At 43.5% G+C, this 20,107-nt stretch overlaps 1 protein-coding gene across 2 annotated transcripts; it reads right to left on the bottom strand.

Moving 5' to 3' along the window:
* Positions 1 to 8: 8 nt before the first annotated feature.
* btbd7 (BTB (POZ) domain containing 7) lies at positions 9 to 18,886 on the bottom strand. 2 transcript variants are annotated; one of them, XM_079370232.1, is made up of 11 exons: positions 18,514 to 18,886; positions 12,554 to 12,782; positions 9,919 to 11,061; positions 6,097 to 6,305; positions 5,564 to 5,639; positions 4,990 to 5,150; positions 4,757 to 4,900; positions 4,192 to 4,381; positions 3,925 to 4,103; positions 3,356 to 3,760; positions 9 to 3,241 (listed from the first exon to the last, which is right to left on the bottom strand). In XM_079370232.1, exons 2-11 carry the CDS (start codon positions 12,633 to 12,635, stop codon positions 2,474 to 2,476), a joined length of 3,357 nt encoding a protein of 1,118 aa, XP_079226358.1. In that variant the 5' UTR covers positions 12,636 to 12,782; positions 18,514 to 18,886; the 3' UTR covers positions 9 to 2,473. The 2 variants fall into 2 exon arrangements, with proteins under 2 accessions (XP_079226358.1, XP_079226359.1); XM_079370233.1 differs by lacking the exon at positions 18,514 to 18,886 and adding an exon at positions 16,847 to 16,953.
* Positions 18,887 to 20,107: the final 1,221 nt, after the last annotated feature.

Here is a 20,107-nt window from a genome sequence, read left to right as displayed (position 1 = left end):
CATCAACATAATTCCATAATATCAAAGCAGTTTATTTTGAGGATGCCCAAGTTGACCACTGTTATGCACCTTTTGAGGCGACAGTAGAAAAATAGATTCAGTGAAACTAAATGCAACTTAATACCAATCTACAAACAAGTTTTCTATAATATCATACAAGTACAATGTACCTGTTGAAACTCAACACAAGCAATCACACATTTCAGATGGTTCAGTTTCAAAAGGTGCTAAATAACACTATATACACAAATGGGGGCTACATAAGATTTCAAAGAAGTTTTTTGATGCAGGCTGGTAAGCTGGTAGAAAAGAGCTTGCATAGACATCAAAGTCATTTCTCCAATAAAGCCCAGCCGCAGGCGGGGGAAGGCACTGACTTCTCTACTGCAAAGAGCAAAACAAGGGCTTTTATTCAATGGAACAGTGTCCTGGAAAATATAACAACTAACCAACATGAACATGGGGAGGAATCTTGAGTTTTGCATTTTTTCCCCATGAAGCAAGCTAAATGGAAAAATGATTTTTCTGTTTGGCAACTTCATCACTGCTAGGATGAGAGCTAATGTCTTCAGATCTTCTACATATTCCTGCTACTCAAAAGGAAGGAGGAGGGGTGGGGACATCTCAACAAACATGGTACTCAACACCTCACCTACAACATTGAACAGACTGCCCTAATTAATATCACTTAGAAACAAAATAGATTCTGAGACAATCGTTTGAAACCACACATTCTTAGTGAGACCTCATGACAAAGACAAGTACACAGTGTTGTCCACTACAGTTTAAACACAAACCTTCAACATCCACTAAATGTGATAGAGACCATTAAAAAATTAATGTGGAACTCAATTCATTATATACAATTTCCAAAAAATGAGCCAGTTATCGTCAACTTTTTCTTCAATTAAAAATTCCCCTTTGTTCGAAGTTCATTTGTTCCTTCCCCCCCCCCCCCCCCCCCCCCATCAGCTTGTAGACCGGTGGCTCTTGCAGTGCAATGATACTCGTGTGTGTGAGGTTGTGTGCCAGCTGTAACAGTAACAGACGTTTTATGCGTACTCTGAAGCTACAGCTGATGCAGTTCTTAACAGTATATTGAGCAGTATCAACACTGGCTGTGCCTCTACAATATTCCATGGAGGTGCAGAGACGGTTTTGGCATCTAACATCCAACTCTGCCACCCAGAAAAAAAAACTGCATGGAAATGAGTCCATCAAGAGCAGAACAGTCAAATAAGCAATTAAGAGGGGTTGCGATATAATGACATCATACTTAATTGAATAAAAGGTAGCTAGAACTGATTATTACAAGCGCTGATTAAGGCTTTAGATTATTTGATGCTACTGGATTAAACAGAAAAAGGAGCTTGAGCACATTGACTGCTGCACTCTGTGCCAAAGACTCGCTGATATGTACAGACCTGACTAAAGATGAGAGTGTACAGTACTGAGATTGTCTAAACACCTGTGAAGTTATTCTTGCAAACAGACACGCGCAAACGCACTCTCTCTCTCTCACACACACAAGCACACACACCTGTTCCAGCTGAAAAAAAACCCAACAACAACCACCTAGCACTTGATCACTGCGTGTCAGTTGCCATGGCACCCTTGTGTTTTCCACTGTATTCCAGTAAAAAAACCTGCATGTGATTGTCCCGTTTCCCCCCTTTTTATCTGAAAAGGGCCGACTCCTGCCTCGAAGCTCGATTCTCAGAGGCTGTGATGGTTAAAGCCTGACACAATAATCAGACTCGGTAACAGGAGAATGACGAGCACTGATGACCTACTTCCCGTCAGATCCGATTCCTGCTTTGTGTGACCAGACTTGGCCCATTACTCATCAGCACTGCAGACCCACAGCCAAAGGAGGGAAACCAAGACAATTTGCTTGCTATACATGCTACAGGAAGAAATGGAAATAAGAACGGACATACGTTTTTAACAAAACTCTCGTTTTGCAGACTGGGTGCCATTTTTGGCTTGTGTAAATTGTGATTCCTAACCTGGCCTCTCCCCATTCTATGCTAAAAACAATAAAGAGATGGCCGAACCTGTGAATGAAGTCTTTGTTAATAACTGAGCTACATTTAGTGTTGTGACCTCTGCATGCAGGATTCACACATCACGGTGCTTCCCCCGCTCTTTACAATCAAACCCAGAAGAGCCAGTGTACTCCTCTGAACCAGCATGACAATGTAGGCCTCGCAGAGATCAATTACAGGCATCAACAATTAACCTACATCTCTCACTCTTTCCTCACCCTGACTGTGTGATGGATAGCACAGTGTGATAGAGGTAGGACAAAAGGACAGAACCTATAAATAGCATCCATCGACCACCCTGTCCCCTGCTGCTCTCAAACACACATACACGCAGGCACACATTTAGTGCTTGTCCATCCACTCTGATGGCAGCCACTTGTCACACTTTCCCTTTTCTTAACTCAACCCCTAGTCCTCATTTGGGGTTAAAGTGCAGATTTTTTATAAGGGTAGTCAGGCTTGTTGGGTGACCTGCGGTCTCTCGTGATCTCCTCACTGACACTGTTCCTGTGAGGCTGCTGAAGGCCTGATAATTCTCCAGACAGAACCATGTCCTCTGGGGCATCTCTCGATCCTGTGTGCCTCTCCTCATAGCTGTCCATGTTCCCGCTGGGAGAGCGCAAGTGGCCTAAACCATGAGTGAGGTCCGTCTCATTTGATCGCCCCCTAGGGATGAGTCCCATCCGAGGCTGGGCTCCAGACGGGCTAGAAAGGACTCCGTCGTGCCTCTGAGAGGTCATACTGAGGACGTCCAGACGCAGTGGGTCTGTAGCAGTTCTCCCCTGTGGGTGTCCCTGGGCCTGAGAGTCAGACATGTATGGGGGTGGGTAAGCGCTGGAGGGGGTGCAGCTGTGGCTATAGAGATCTGGTCCCGAATAGGAGGGCAGAGGGTGAGAGGACGTTGGGGTCGCAGGGCGGCAGGAGAAGTCGTACAGGTCAGGGAACTCAGCCTGAGCCTCCAACTTGGGTTCAGGCGCGTGTCTCTTGCACGAGTGGCCGTGTCCAGGGCCGTGGCCATGGCCGAGGCGGGCAGAAGGGCAGGGGGCATGGGGCAGATGGTGGCCTGAGGGGCCCATTGGGCTCATAGGGCTGTCCCTTTCCATCTCCGCCATGTGCTGCTCCCTCAGGGACATGACAGAGACACCCAGTGCAATATCAGGCATGAACTCCCTTATAACAGGCTCCATGGTCATCTGCAATAGAAAACAGATAAACAAGTGTGAGGTCACTGTGTAAATCAGCTTCTCAGGATCCCGGCCACATCTGAATAAACAAAAAATAATCACAAGGAAGTAACATACACTCACCGCTTGCCTGTCTGAAAGCAAAGCTCGGCCCATAGCCTGGGGGTTGGTGCAGTCGGGGGGCTGAGGCCGGGGTACTGAGGAGTAGTCTGAGCTGCCATGCTTGGAGGCTGCATGTCGCTGGATCAGGGTGCGGTTGCAGGGGTAGGAGAAGGATCGGGTGGGGGTAGGCATGGGCACGCGAGGTCGCCATGCACCCTTTAGCTGAGCGTGACTGGGTGTGGCAGGTGGATGGTAGGGAGGTGGTGGAGGAGGGAGGGGAGGGTGGAAGCCTGCTACTCCTTCCAGCTCTGAGAACATGCTATCCATGGCTGGGCTGCTATTAACCCGACAGCGACCCACCTGGCGCAGAGCCAAAATCGGACTCTCGTCTCCAAACCGTTCATCAGGAAAAAACTTGTATGGGTTCTGAAAAAAGAAAATATGTTATATAATATACTTTCACTGTAGTATTTACATAGCAACAACTATTTTAAGCTAATTCATAAGATTTATCCGTGTTTGTATCCAAGCCTTAGTCACCCGAGTCAGTCTTCTAACCTGTGGGGACAAACTCTCTGCTTTCCACAAACCTGCAGAAGCTCTGTGGCCCCGTCTGCCAGACCAAACTCCCTCAGCACCCGCAACTGCAGCTCATAGCTGACCGTGGCTCCTTCACCACAGTTGAGGGCGTAAGCTCTCTGGACCTGCTCCGAGTGTCTCAGCTCCTGCAGTCTGCGAATCATCTCTCTTACCACTGGCAGCTGAGGCACTGTGTGTACAAGATGAAGACATTTTGTTGTTTTAAAAAAAAAAATTGAGTGACCAAACAGTTGGTCATTTGTCAAAAGTTTTCTTACCTGGAATTTCATTTGCCACCACCGATGGAGCAGTGTTTGCGGCGCTTGCCATTTGCTGGTGGCTTATCATGTGACAGCACTGGGGCACAGCGTTATTCACCATGTAGAGCGTGTCTGGGACATTGGACATGCGCACTAATCTCAAACGCACCAGGTCCGTCTGCTCCACCATCATTTCATCAAGCACAGACTAAACATAGGTAGAGGAGAGGGAATATTAGACCAGAACTTCTAATTAAAAAAAAAAAAAAGTTCTACGTGCAACTCAAACACTGAGAGGGTTTGCAAATTATTACCACTTGATTGACACTTCATCTCATAATGATTCTCTCCGGTCTTGGGATATATTCATAAATATTCATGGCCCCCGAAAAGGCCTCTAACTTATTAAGAAAAGTGTGCAAATGGACATAAATTGAATTTCAGTCAAGATGATGGAAGTTACTATTAAAATTGGTGCGCGTGGCTCTCAACAACTATGCCTGGATATTTTTTTGTCACGGCTCAGTAAATGAACATGTCCACACATTTCCCACAAGGATCTCTTCAAGTGTTTGAGCCTCACCTTAGCCTCCTCCACATAAGGAGAGAAGAGGCGCGGACGCACGTAGATGCCGGCGTTCTTCTGCCGTAACCAAGAATGAGCTTTTCCTCCCTCAGCTGTGGGCAGCATGTCTGAAGGAGGGGTGCTTATTAAACCCCTCTTTAGCTGTGGAAAAAGGTAAAGAATGGTGAGTCTTAAAGATCACACCGGGGCACACTCACACAGACACATTAACAGGCAAAAAGAATACTGACCGCGTCAGAGAGGACGTCACTGTTTGGAGGTAAGATGTGCTCAGTTCGGATGAAGGGGAGGAGAGGAGACAAGATGTCCTTTAATTCTTCCACATCCAGGTCTCTCCTCTTCACTCCCCTCTTGTTTACGCTGTGGGCTGTGCCGCTCAACAGGTTAGGCTCTGGTTACATAAGGACAAGAACAGCCATCAGCAGACTATTAATGTCATGCATATTTCCATGACGATATATGATAGCAAGATTATTCCTTAAATACCTCTAATGTAACCCTGCCAGCTGTATTTTATAAATTGTCTGGTTACATTTAATAAATTAAAGATAAATATTGTATCTCCTGCAGTTAGGTTAAGCCTCTTAAAGCAAGATGCTCGCCCTTAAAATATGACAACGAATAACATGATCACACAATAACATGACCCATCACTAGAAGGTCACTTCCTGTTGACATGGGACACGTTCAGCTCCTTTGTGTCATGTTTTTAGGGGTATTTTGGAAGCTGTGGATAAGTGGGTAATTTCCTCTGGGCCATTAGGGGGGCAGCTCAAAGGGTAATTATAGAGTGTATTATCTTACCCCTGTCTGCCATCCTCTTAATAAGCTGCTGCTCGCCCCACTTCACCACATACTTGAGAATGTCCTGCTCGCTCGCCTGTGAATGAGACCAGGACATAGAGAAACAGATATATAGGTTATGCAGAAAGAGAGACGTTTATTTTTAGAACAAGGATTTACATTGTCAAGGACAAAACGAGGAATGAGTTAAATGAGGCTAAGGGGGAAATGCAATGTGTTCAGGAGGTGTTTTATCAAACCTCAGGCCTGGTTTGTTTGTGAGGTTGAACCGCTGTATGGCTTGAGCAGACAGGCGGTGCAGATGACAGCTGATTTTTGATCAAAGACATGTGCCTCAACGAGACGGTGTAAATGAACCCTGGTGACCCCTAATGCTGTTAGTGTGTGTATGTATTTAGTGGGGGATTCAGCCAGAGGTTGTATTAATACATTTGCGCATACAGAATGTGTAAACTGTATCTTCAACCACGGCGACAGAGTGAGTTGTAGTTCCGAGTCACAAAAGGTCGACAGGTGATGTTGCGTTTGTTTACCTGGAGATAGTCGGACTGGATTGCGCTGAGGAGGTGCTCCTTGCCGAGCTCGTAGAGAACATTTGAGGTGACAACCTGACTGAACTCCTCACAGAGGAAGTGCATGGCCTGTCTGTGGACCCACTTGGAGCCATACGGCTGGGAGCTCCATTTCAGGATGGGGACGAGTGAGTCCAGAGATAAACTTTCCACAATAATGTCCTCACAACCTGCAAAAATGACAAACAGTTTACACCTTAAGATTCCTCTTGGGACACAAATATATCATGTTCCAAAAACAAGCGGAGACATTAAAAATACAATACTGTAATTAAAATCTGAAAGAAATAAAATCAAAAAGAACTACACTGAGTGAACACAAGAGGTACTCTGCCCACTTTGCCAGACCCTCAGTGGTTTTGACTTGTATTCACTGACCCAAGGAGTCTCCCTCACGTAGCACCCACATCCTCTTTGCTGCGTTTCCAAAATCAGAGCACATACCAGAACAGCAGGTAGTGATTTAACTCTGTAAAACAACAACCCACAGAAATGCCTTTGATACCTTGATGTGTTTCCTGCTCAAGCTGCCTCCTCTTGATCGTATTGTGTAAACACAGCAGCCGGAGGAAATGTGTTGCTGGTGCTCAAACAAACGCACATTTTCCAAATGTGTACACACTTGAGTGAATAATTTAAACAAATATTGAAAAGCCACAGAAAGCTTAAAAAGTCTGTATCCTCTAAAACCATTTTTAAATACGATCGGAAATCAAAACCCCTAACCACCAGTAAGATTACCATTTGATCAACCAGGTGAAGCTTTCTGTCCAAACTGTGTGCTAGTTGCTTTTAGTTTCAGCATCACTATGAGAAATAACAATTAATACAAATCCATCCACATCCATTGTGACAAAGCCAGACAAGCCGATGTCCAAGAGCTCAAATCTAAATCACAACGTTGTCATCTTCCTCGTTCCAGGACGTCCTGCCCATTAACTCAGAACCCAGGCCAGAAACAAGGCTCCTCTGGGAGATCCTTATCTTAAAACTTGAATCTTTAAGCTTCCTCTCCACCCCGTTGAATGACTTCATTTGGGACACTGGACACCAGATTTGAGAGGGAAGGCTCCAGTGATACTACTGAGTCTGAAGCTCCATATCCTTCCAAGCATTTACTGTCAAATTATCAAGACAAACATATACACACATTTAAGAAATAATGTTAAGGCATGTCTACACACATTTATGTGCATGGACACGTATGGCTCACATTTATGCGTGGTGTATTTTCCCTTTAGGGAATCTGAAAAAGCAAGAAGTAGTATAGAGAGATAGAGAGCCACAGCATTTCAAACTAAAAGGTGACAATCCTGCAGCGTTAAGAAGACAGGAATATTGACCTGGGCACGTTGCCTTTTTTATCTGTAATAAACAGAATGACAGGGAGGGGATGCTCAACACGTATGCCTCAGCTTATACCGCTGGACTCTGTGCTGTCTGTCTTCTTCTCAGAAAGTGCTTTTGTTCCTGTCAGTCTGTCACCTCTGCATCTTTGCCCTCTCTTTAAGAAGGAGACGCAGAGGCACACATGCACAACGGCAGACAAGTTCCCACGAGGGACCGATGGCACAGAAAAGCAAACAGCTCTGCTCTGCGTTAGCCCGTTTGAATTCACAGGGACAGCCGGTCTTTTTTGACGGAGCAGTATTATTAAGAGCTGGAGATTAGAATCGGCATTTTGTTTAATATTAACCCTCCCCTTCTCTCCACGGGTGGTACACCGCATTTACTGGAGCTTAGCCAACTGACAAGAATATCAACACAATAATGGAAGCAGCCAGCGCCAGCTCGACATTAGACTTACTTTTCACAACTTGTGCATTTTCCTGCTGATATTATTTGGATGTCAGTTGTTTATGGAGAACTGTCTCCAAACCCACTTAAAAAACATCAACTGCACACAAAAGCCTACAAACAAGGCTGTGGATATAAATTATGTCTGATGATCACTTCAGTCTAGACACTCCAAACACAAAAAAAGTCACTGGATGCGCTGGCCAGTCAGAGAGCATGGAGGGAGAGTAAAGACTACAGCGCACATGCTGAAACCACACCAGCTGGCTATCATCTCTGCGGTGTACTTGAAAAATTAATAAGGCTTTTAATATTGGCTGCCGTTTGAGTGAGATGGAGTCATAAAGGGATACACATCTTAAGAATTAAGGACCGGGAATGACAGAAAGCTCTAATGCTCCACAAGAACCTCTATCATCCAAGACTTCACACACAGCGATGGCAGTCGAAGAGCGCAAGGGGCCGGGGGGAGATAGCGTGACAGATGAGGGGGTGATTTCCATATAAAACCTCTAACATAAGCCCCTAAGCTGCCTCCTGAAGAAACATGACAGATTATTAAGTTTCCAACAGTGGGATGGATTCTAATCTTTAAAATCATAATCAAATGCTTCTGGTTGGATTTCACACTTTTAAGTGTGTGTGTGTGTGTGTGGGGGGGGGGGGGGGGGGGGGGTGTCTCGAAAAAGAGAAGTAAAACAAAGTCAAAACATGCACAAAGAGAGGAGACTTGGATAAAATGACATCGGGCCAACCTCAACCATCTCACCACATTCCACAATGGAGGTTTCATGGGAACTGTTTAGTGCTGTACAGCACAGTGGGACAGGGAGGAGAGGGGATAAAAATACCCTGGAGTAGGGGGAGGGGAAGGAAGAGGAGGTGATGGTGTGTTGGGATGACACTATTTGCCTGCTTGTCAGCTTAAGCTGCCAGAGTGACCCTGTGAGTGACACTCGATCCAGAGGGTGGGAGGTGGCCTCTAATCAGCTGTGTGTGTGCTGCTAGAGTCGACTGCTATTCAGATCACTGAACATCTTTAAACTGTGATTGATTCTTTGCACATAAGTCAATATAGTCATTTAAGCGGTTGGCCAAAACTAATCCTGTGGTTTGGAAGGGTTTTCGACACATGCATGGTTACTATTGCAGGGTGCAATGTTTCCAACTATTTCTTTGCATATAGCTTCCCCTTTGGACACATTCTGCTTTTATTTCCATCCTAAACACTCAAATCCCCTCCCATTGAACTACATGTGTAGTGATACTGCAGTTTAACCCCACAGCTGCAATATCTGCTCGATGAAGAACCTTTACATTTGTATCAATAACAAACCAAGTTCGGCAAGTCTGTTTCAGTTGAGCGTATGGAGAGGCTAAACGTGTTGCGTTTCTGTCGTCACTTCAAAGTAAAAGGTTTTTTTTTAATCACAAACAATCAAGCAAAGCAAGGTGGCACAAAGAGATGAGATGTCCCTGGAGAGCTTTCACTGTAACAGTAACTTTACTAGTGTTGGGTCACAATAAACTATAATGAAAAATATGAATAGTAATTATTTACGCTGTTTTTAGTTGGAAAACACAATGACAGGTTTATTTAATTCCTTGGCTAAGGCTTGTTAAAAGAAATGTTTGCTTTTAATGCACCAAATTAATACATCACCAACCAACTCCCATCTTCATGGTCTTATGAAGACAAGTTGGTAATAAGATATACTCACAGTGATGTGTCATTCATCCTATCTGAAGTTACACAGTCATGGTGATGGGCAGGCCAAATTAGGCCTTTCATTCATGTGCATTTGAAATAGTCTGCCTCAAATTCTGCACATTGCAAAGGTGGAGCTTAAGGTATGCTGCTCTGCAGGAGGTGAGAGTGACAAAGTGACTGACAGGCTCAAACTGTGACTGCGAATTCACTTCTTCAAACCGTATGTCCTTACTGTTACTGAATGTGCTTCGTGAACACGTGTGTTTATTACCTACCTTGAGCAAGCATACTGAACTCCAGGAACAGAGCGATGTGGAACAGCTCCATGGCCTCCTCTGTGCGCGTGCTAGCTCCACGACCTCCAGACACCAGGGCTTGCACCTCACCGAGACTGCCGGCTGAGGGGCTACCGCGCAGCACCAGCCCGAGCTCAACCACATCAGTGTACATGCAGTGGAGGATAACCTGCACATATTTTCGTGGGATGATGGACTCATCTAAGACTATTCGGGTGGGTGTCTGCAATGTTCGCTCGGTCATTTCCTCCCCTGTGCGGATGCGTCTCTGCAGAAGGTTCCGGAAAAAAGGAGAGCGTGCCGAGAGTATAGCTTTATGAGCCCTTAGGTCCTCATCTGGGGTCCCTGGGACTCCACTGCCTCCTGAGCCCCCTGTTGGTGCGGCAGCCACAGCGCCACGCTCATTGCAGCTCTCTATCATCTCAGAGTCCGAGGAGAAGCTAAGCAGTGCATCGTAGTAACACATGTAGTCAAACAGGCCCTTCATATCAGCCTCGAGTGAGTTGGGTGTACCAAACTCCTCACTCAGTTGCACCAATACGTCCACATTTTGCAGCCTGCTATCCTCCGCTCCACCCACCCCAAACTCCCCAGTGTACAGGTAGTGAAGTAGGGCAGAGAACATGGGTACGTCAATGCCTGCTGTCTCAATGTCCATAAGAACCTCTGCTCCATAGCCAGGCGACGAGGAGAGCAGAGTTTTGAAAAAAGGGCAGCGGGCAGCGAGGATGGCCCGGTGAGCTGGGAAGCAGGTACCTTGGAAGATGAGGTCCACATCAGTGCAGTACTTATGCTGATAGAGTGCGGCCAGGTCCCGTGCCAAGCTGGGTGCCTCGGCACGTGCCAGGCTGGCTTGGAAGCTCAGTTCCTTGAGGGCTGCCGTGCCCTCGTATTCCTCCACCAGGGCGTTTGTGTCGCGGACGTCCCACCCTGACAAAAGCTCCCGCATCTGCCGCGCATGATCTGCTGAGCGGCTGGACTTCCTCCTTTTGATGAATCTCCTTTTGAGGGTCGCCAGTCCAAGACTCTTCTTCTTCCTGTCTGCAGGCCGTTCATGGCCATGCTCCAGGCTGTACAGCTTCGACTCCCAGCCATATCCCTGCTGAGAGTACGATGACGTCCCTGAAAAAAACATGCATTACAGGTTAGCTTCGTAAGAATTGTAGGTGTACTTCAACATAAGTCTTAACATACACAGGTTCATGAGTAAAAACAGTGTTTGTTTTTTTACTGCAATATCTCAGTGAAAAATATTCAGTGAGTGAGATCCTGGGTTAAAGCTGTAGAAAACACCCCTGCACACTTATACGTCTGTTTTGTTTTGCTGCCCCCAAAGTGACTGGCATTAATTCAAGTCAGTTTTTTGAATTTTTTTTTATTTCTGAATTGATGGTGGACCAACAGTCTTCCCCTGTGCCATTTTGTATAGAAAAGCAAAGAAGAAAAACAGGTTCACGTTCTCGCTCACAGGTTGTGTAAAAGGGGTATTCCTTTCCTCACCCCGAAACCAGTTCACTTTTAATGACTGCTAGAAACACAATATGTCCCTTGCACCCCTGCGATGTGGCCAGCTCTATCATGCCAAGCACAAACTAACCGGAGTAAGCTACCAAAGCGTTTGGATCTATTTCAACAGCAGAAAAAAAAACAGACAGGCGCAGTTTATTTGTTTTGATTTTTAACAAATTATGGTTCACCCCGGACTATTGACCAATGCTCTTTCTTGTACTTCTCAATTAACTTCAGTCCATTCAAATACTTGGGCCTCATCAATTAAAGTGAAAAACAGTTATCGGCTTGACAGACAGGACTCGCACGTCAGAGGAAGCCTTGCCAAGGAGATCCTCTCTGCCTGCCCTTCTCTCAGCATCCATCACTGTGACCCAAATAGTAATCATTCTAACACTGAATCATCAGCAGCCTGAGCCAAGCAACCAAGCAGCTACAGAGGGGAGGGGAAACCTCAGAGGTCTCATAGAATACAAGGATAATTTATCTTCTTTAACAATACTTCCACTAAGAACAAGTCTACAAAAAAACTCAAAGCCAATGTCAATTTTGAAATGAACTAAAAAGACAGATTTGGAAAGTAAGGGCTGCATTGCTGAAATTACAACAGAGGCAAAAAGGTCCCAATAATAGACATGTAAAGCTCAAATGAGCAGCCTGTGGCAAAAAAAAGACCCAAAAATCATGATGCCAGAATTAGCTCCCATCTTCTGATAGCCAGCAGCCTGATCCCAATAACATCATAACACAACAACACGGTGTCAACAGAGCTACGATAGACACGACTACAAGACAGGTACAATTTGAGGAATAAGTGGATTAGTTTGTTTTTGGGGAAGCAAGTCAAATCTAATATCAGGTTTGAGTATGGCCATGCTCGGGCTACAGGGTGGGATTTGGGTCAGGGATACATGGGGCCAATTTGACAGTGCTGTTTTTCACTTTACTCCTGTCAGAGTGGGAAATCATGTTCATTAGCCTCAAACAGAGATAGTCATTTCATAATTGAAGACCCTAACCATCAAGCACAGCTGTAACTGAGTCAGCTTTGAAAATGATCACAACGCCCTTTTAATGGAAGTAAAGACAAAAAAAAAATACCCACCTATAAAAGTCTGCTGGGCCTGTGCATTTCCCCCTATGCGTGGGGAGCATGAGTGTGGATAGCTGGATCCATTAGCACCCATCGTCACTTCTCTTCACTTGCTATTCGGGGGTCCCCCCTCTTGCTGAGTCATTCTGCTCAGACAACGTATTTCCTCTCAATCTTCGTCGTGGGTCTGGTAGAGGAACCACTGGAGCGTTCTCAAAGCCTGGGGCCCAGCCTGCTGCGCCTGGAGAAAGGTGGATAAAAGGACAGAAGCAGCAGAAGATTAGTGCAATCGATGTTCACCAGTAGGTTGAAGCATTGCTCTTATTCAAATATGGCTGACTAATATCTGTTGGACTCAATCAAAGATAATCATAATAAATAAAGATAACTACTTTATAGCGCAGTAGCCAACAAAAGTGGGCCATGACTTGAGCTGTGGATGGAATGTCATTGCCAGCAGTTTCTCCTTAACACCACTATTATAAAAAAAAACCTCCGTTAACTCCCATGGGCTGTTTAAAACCTGGAGGTCGTCTCCACTTCAGAAACCAGTGTGAGAGGTCACTGACTTTTGAGAACACAGTTGGCGGTCGCTATATTGGAAATGCTGCCCCAAACTAACATTACCTAGCAACAGGCGAAGAGCTGGAGCACGTCGACAACACGCCTGCTTGTCGGTGAGCTCAGCCAAGCTGCTTTTTACGAGTAACCCTTTTCCTTCATAAAATCATAACAGATGACTAAAAATAAAGCAACTCCTGTACATTGGGTGCCAAAGAAATTAGCTATGTCGACAGAAAATGTTTATTGAACGAGGCTGTATCTCCGCTGCAAAAAAAAATTGTCTTTTTTGTTTGGGTGTGTTTGTGACTCTTACAGTCAGCCTCAAATGGACAGTCAAGGAATAACAGCTTTATGTCCTTCCACATTTAATTTATCTTTCAACACTCGACGCTGCTGCTTGTTCACGACATGTTGCGAAGCGCCGTCGTATGCAGGTCAGTTCAGGACCTTGAGAATTAAAGGGATACTTCACCCATTTGCATGAAGCTTTGTATCATTAGAAACATGGTAGTAGTGTTGAATGAATCCAACCCTCATTTTGCCCTGAGACGAGAAAAATATGTTTTTCTTTGCCTGGAAGTTTTCTTGCATCACATGAAGAAAACTTTCAAGCAAAGAAAAACATTTTTCTCGTCTCAGGGCAAAATGAGGGTTGGATGCATGACCATTCAACACTACTACCATGTTTCTAATGATACAAAGCTTCATGTAAATAGGTGAAGTATCCCTTTAAGGCTTGCAGTGCGAGCGTACCCAAAATGTCTTTCATAGAAAATGCTCTTATATATATATATATATATATGAATTACCCGTGCGTCACACATCGTCATTGTGATACTGCTTTCACAGGACAAGCGATTCAATTATTAGGTAGTTGCTGAGTCAAATGGTTAACAAACACACACAAACAAACATGTCTACAACAGTAAATGTTGAGACGGCGGTTAGTCACTGTAAACAAATGTTTTTTTAGGGACCGAAGCACCGATTTTCTCTTTGCTATTCTTGCCAGCCACGTTACCAACAAGGCTCTCTGTCTAAAAACAAAACTAAAAAAAAAAAGCGCAGTGGGCACCACATAAATTAAGCATACTCTCTTTTCATCAGGCCATAAAACACAAACGGAGTACATCTGGCCTCCAGCAAATAGATTCAAAATCAACACTGTTCAAGGGAAAATAATTCAACATACCGTACTCCAAGACACTTGCATCTTGCGTAAGCTTGCATACATAAACTTTTTTCTATAATAAAGACACTTGAATGTGAAATTCTTATTGCTTGGAACCTTTAATAACTCATTATGAAAGAAGTAATATGTATTCTCGTCTGTATAAAAGACCAAACAAAAAAGTAGACTGTGATGGGATATTCGTTTTAACTTGGCCTGTGAGTTATTTCTGCCTACCATGCTAATAAATCACAGCGCCTGCCCCTGTAGGGACAAACTCCCCAGCCTCCCAAGGGTTCAATGGAAAACCACAGCATCTTACTCCACTCCATACACACAAATACTTAGCAAGCAGTCACAGTGGAGCGCTCCACTAAAAATGTTGGCTGATCTTTATTTCATTAGACTGCTTTAAATAAGCCCCATCTTCACAGGGAATTCATTTGGACAAAATTAGAAATTGAATTTGAATATGTAGGAGTGAGGAGGAAGCCCTTGAGATGTATACTGTGTTGTTTACAAAAGAAGGTGTTGGGGGGGGGGGGGGGGGGGGGGGACCTCAAAGGAGCACAGCAGAGGCAGAATAAAACAAGGCAGCCAACACATCAGTCGAACAGCACTGACTTCCAACTCGGCAGGCAGACTCACAGCTTTAACTCATTCAAATGAGTGAACCAAATTTAACTCCAGCTGCAGTGCACAACTCTAAAAGCATAATTTAGGACAGCTATTTCTCTGAGACCTAACTCACACTGTTCAATAAGAGGTATCTCCACCATAATCTCTATTATGGTAGAAATTAAGACAGTTTTCTGTAGTTTAGACTGAAACAGCTGCTCTGTTGTGCTCAGGCTCGGATCATGGGGGCAGTGCCACAGACGAGGAGAAGGGGGAGGGGGGGCAGCGCCGGCTGAGCTGGACTGCATGTCCCTAATGAAAGGTGACAGGAGACACTCCCTGCCCCCCCCTCCTCTCTGTGCAAACAAACACACGCATGCAGACATATGCAACCTTTCAAACTGCTCACCTTTCCTCAGTTGTTAGGCTCATTTTCTTGTATTGAATAAAATCTATTCCAAGCTGCACCTTGCTGAGGTTTATTAAAACAAAACTCCAGCCTCCCCCAGAACATTACTACACAAAAATGCTCGGTGCAAGAGCGGGACCAATGTATTATTCAAATGACAGTCAAGGCACTTTATCAATCATTGATGTGGATTTCCTCATCAGGGCGAGTGGGGGGGGGGGGGGGGGGGAGAGAGCCAGTACTGTATTTGGATTTCCTTTGCTGTTAACAACCCCAAATTTCAGCAGCATGTTGTTATCAATTCGATGCAGGTTTTTACAGGTCGTCCCACTTGAAACAAAGCTGTGCTAATGAAGCGCACTCACAGCAAACACTCTGAATCAAAGTGACAGCGGTAATGAAGCTTCCTCAGCCTGACAAGACTTCTATCAAAAGTGATGTGAAGAATTTCATGGGCGGTGTAGCAGATGACTGAGAAATGTCTATTTCTTGCCTCTTGCCTTTATATAAGAGTTTGAATACCAAAACATACATCGCTTGGCCATGATGGCACAACAGTACCAAGGTGCAACCTTCTCCATTGGTCTCTTTTTTTATCTTGTGATTTAAATGATGAAATCAAAACCATCTGATAGTCAACTTTGTTTGGCTAATTGATGTGGCCCCTAATCTTCTCAAGAGGAGTAATCAGTGAGACAGTATCAGTCAGCCCTGAATGACAGGTCAGCAACTCCCACACACCTTCTTGTCTTGAATTAGTCCAGTCAAAGTGCATTTTAGCTGACTATAGAAGGTATGTAAAATAAGTCATTTATATATAAGTTGGGTTAACAACGTAAAGTGAATAAACTTCAATATAAATGTGCAAGGACAATGGTCTTTATGTGTCAAGCTCTTAAATCTGTCACTCTTCAATATGACTTTCATAACATGAACATGATATTATGATGTTATCTTAAAGCTTGTCTTAGATGTATCAGAATATTTCTAAAAAAGGCACAGAGAATGTTTTCTTCAGTGTGAAGAGAACAAAAGACGGATTCAGGCCTGGTAAATCAAAGTAAAATATATCTCACAATCATGTCAACACAGTCTCTATTATAATAGCATTTTCTAAGTTAAGGTGGGTAATGTGTTTAACTTGAGGGTTTTGGTATAACACAGGCTTGTAAAGAACCCTATGTGCAAAGCTGGCCATAATGTATTATGCTATCCAAGCTGGACAAAATGACTGCGTCAGACTATAATTATAGACTCTTTGACTCTTGGATATCTGATACAATCAGAGATGCACTAAAAAAGGTCATAATACTTAATGCAAGGGTGAGCACAAACCAGAACTTTCTAACAGAATGATCTCAACAATACTGATATATCTGCACAAATCCCACAGTATGAAGCACGAGTGGAATACAGACCACAGGCAAAGGAAAAAAACAAACAGATGATATGACTGTCTATCGCCTATCAAATAAAAAATGCCACATCTTCACTTCAATGATAGCTGAAGAGGCAAAATTTAGGGGCAGAACTGAGTGCTTACCTCTGCAGTGTTTTGCCAGCCAGGTCAATCAGTGTAACAGTTAATCAGGCCATTGGACTGATTACAGACTCTACCAGGAGAGCTACAGGAACCAGAACAGGCTGGAAACGACAACACACTAAATGACAGAGACATACAGAGGAAACAATAGTCCCCACATTGATGACTCATGGTGGGCAGACTCTGGATTAGCCATGTGTCAACCAACAATAAAAACCAGAGTGCTGCACATTTGGCATTTTGTGGACTGTTGTCAGCTGATGGTCATGTTATGCTCTGGAGTTCAAGATACACATGGCGCATTTTTGCACAGAATATTTCAGCCACATTACAGTTTTTTTTCTTCCCTCAGACCTGAGTAACATCATGAGGATGCCTTGTGCAAAGAATGAACCGATTAATGACAAGCAGCCCTAGGCCAGCTTGCAATACACTGAACAGGGGCCATCTTTTCAATAAAGAAATGTTAAGTGTGCACACACTGGTGACTACACAAACACAGCCTGGCAGTCCATCTCCAGAGAATGAATGGCAGCACAGAAAACAATAAGGGCTTATTTTAAGTGAGTAGTCAATGCCCCTTGTTGAGTTATCCTAGCAGCCAGGGTAAACAGAAGTCCGGTCAAAGTCTGGCTCATTCAGTGACAAGTACTTGCAAGGCAGTCATTTATGTCAAACTGTGTAACTCCAATAATTACATGTCATTATACAGCCTCGGTTCACTGACAAAAAACGCAACCTTTTAGAATGACAAACCTGAAAGTAAGGAGTGTAATAAACACACCTTTTCGTAATTAAAAGACAAAATTCAGTTAGATTACCACACGGTTATCACAGCGTACATGTCTCCTCATCACTCATAGAAAAGATAACTAACTTAATAGACATCAGTGAAGAATTCCGTAAAGATATAAAAACAAACATATTTTAGGGTTGGTTTCCAAACAGTGACACAGACTTTAAAAAGGAAAATGACAACTCAATATTTAAGAGACAATATCTACAATATCATCAGTTACTCACCAACCTTTTAGTAGATCATTTGACTAGAGGAAATTATTATACGACTTTGATACACCAATAAACCTGTATCAACAAGTAGGTCATAGATTGCGATAGATGACAGGCCAAATTGTTGCCATAGCCCAACATATCAACAACTATCTGACACAGAGGGAATAAACAGCAGCATGTAGATTGATCTTTAAGGTGGGAATGCACATTTAACCTAAACTTTTCTACTAATCTTGTCTTACAAAAACGACATCTATGTTCCCCTCTGTGCCAGTGTGCCCGTGCATAAGGTAATAAATAATTTGCAGAGGCTTTGTTAGCCCTGCGTTAACGCGGTGCTATTGTTGCTCTTTGGGCTACTGGGGGGCTATCTCTGCTCAGCGGAAGCCCTGCTTAAAAGTGCACGTAAGAGCAAAAACCAAGTGGGTTGTTTGTCTCTGCTGATAAAAATGGGAAGTAGATTCCCAATAGTACACAAAATGCCCAGCAAGAGGAGTCATATTGAGCACAGCCCTGTAATTAGTAGCATATACAAAAAGGCTAGGGTAAGCTACCTCTGCTGTGTGGCTTTGACTTTACCCCTCGGAAACAGCAATTTACTTCGACCAGGATTTAAAGCAACTGTTGAAAGCGAGCCGTTCAGAAATATTTACCAAAACATGGAGAGCGTCGTCGGCATTATTTTTCTCTCGTATCACATCGTAGTTTGGGCAGTACTCCGACCCAAGTTGTCCCTGGCTGAGAGAGAGAAAAAATGCAGCTCAACACCTTCTTTTTCCAACTCTGCTCATTACGCACGGCTCGACGTCAACGTTTACATTTACACCCTCATATGCAATTATTCCCACTTGCGTCGACTTTCCGGTGATTTTTAAGCATTAACCTCCACTAAAAACTAAATTATAGTCGTTTTATCCTCGGTTCGGTTCGGTATTTTCCCATAGTACCACAACGCCTTGTTGGGTGGTTGATATGGCCTATCCCAACATAACCCGTTTCAAGTTTGCGAAATAAGTACATGTATTTCCGGTTTCACCTTTCAAATTAAAGCACTTGATTATTACGACGTCGCATCTGTATGGGAAAATTGTGTCATATAAACGTCAATTAGACCTATTTTCTACATGCTATTCATTATATGTTGAAGACTAACTTCATCAAAACGTTTGAAAAACATCTACAAACCTATGTTATTAGGCAGGGTAAGTATCCCCTGCTCTTTTATCTCTCGTTTCCTCAGGAGCAAAATCAATGTGGTTCCTGTATTGTGGTTGACTTGAAGGCTGTAAACCGACTGGTTAAGAGGCCCGTCAGTATTCCAAAAAGCTTGTGCAATTACAGATTTCCCAGCGCCCTCTATTGGTTTATTTGAGGCAGTGGGTATCAAATTGTCCACGATTTAGGCTACTTTTTCCCTCAAGAAATAGATTTTTTGAAATTACACGAAAACATTTATTGATCACACTATCCACTACATTTTTAGTAGCCTAAAGGTTTATTGAGAATTTATTAAACCATAAACCAATATATCGGTATTCCCCACCACTCAGGCAAACATTTGTTCATTCATTTCTTTTTTATAACTTTGATAAAGGGTGTCTACGTGAAATTGCATAAATCCAGCCTTTAGTCTCGGCCATGGGTTTAGGCCATGAAAAAATAACGTAAAATTTAGAGCTACCTGGGGGAACTTCAGATTGCCTACCATTATTTTGAAAGGTATTTTATTGGTAAGGCTTCCCCTGGTTGAAGTTCATTCGGTCTCCTGTTGAGGGCAACACAATACAGCTAATGTATTACAAAGCCTGTTCAGTAGCCTACGCATGTAGTCAGGCTTTTTTTTTTAATTTATCATCAAGGTAATTTTTTTGCTGTAAAGTGAGTTACCGAAATTTTGAACCGAAAACTGAATAATAATTGGAACAATCAAAACAGTTTTACTCCTATGACTGATGAAAATGGTCACATAGGTCTGCTTTTTATCTAAAAAAACATATATCTCTGTTGGTAGTTGGGTTAATTATAACAAACTTTAAAAACAAATTTGAAGCTTTGCAAGGTTACATATTTTTCAAAGATGCAGTAGTTTATAATTTAACATTTGTATACATTATAATAATATTGATAATAAGCTTGTGAATTCGATAAATCACTTTCAAATTTGTTCAGAGAATCTTTTGTGCAATCTTGTCTTCTTGTTTCCTCAATAAATGAGAGGACTGTCAGTTAAACAGTTCCTGAAAGTTG

Source organism: Symphodus melops (assembly GCF_947650265.1).
Source record: "Symphodus melops genome assembly, chromosome: 19".
NCBI classification, from domain to species: Eukaryota; Metazoa; Chordata; class Actinopteri; order Labriformes; family Labridae; genus Symphodus; species Symphodus melops.
This window is presented reverse-complemented; position numbering and strand designations above follow the sequence as displayed.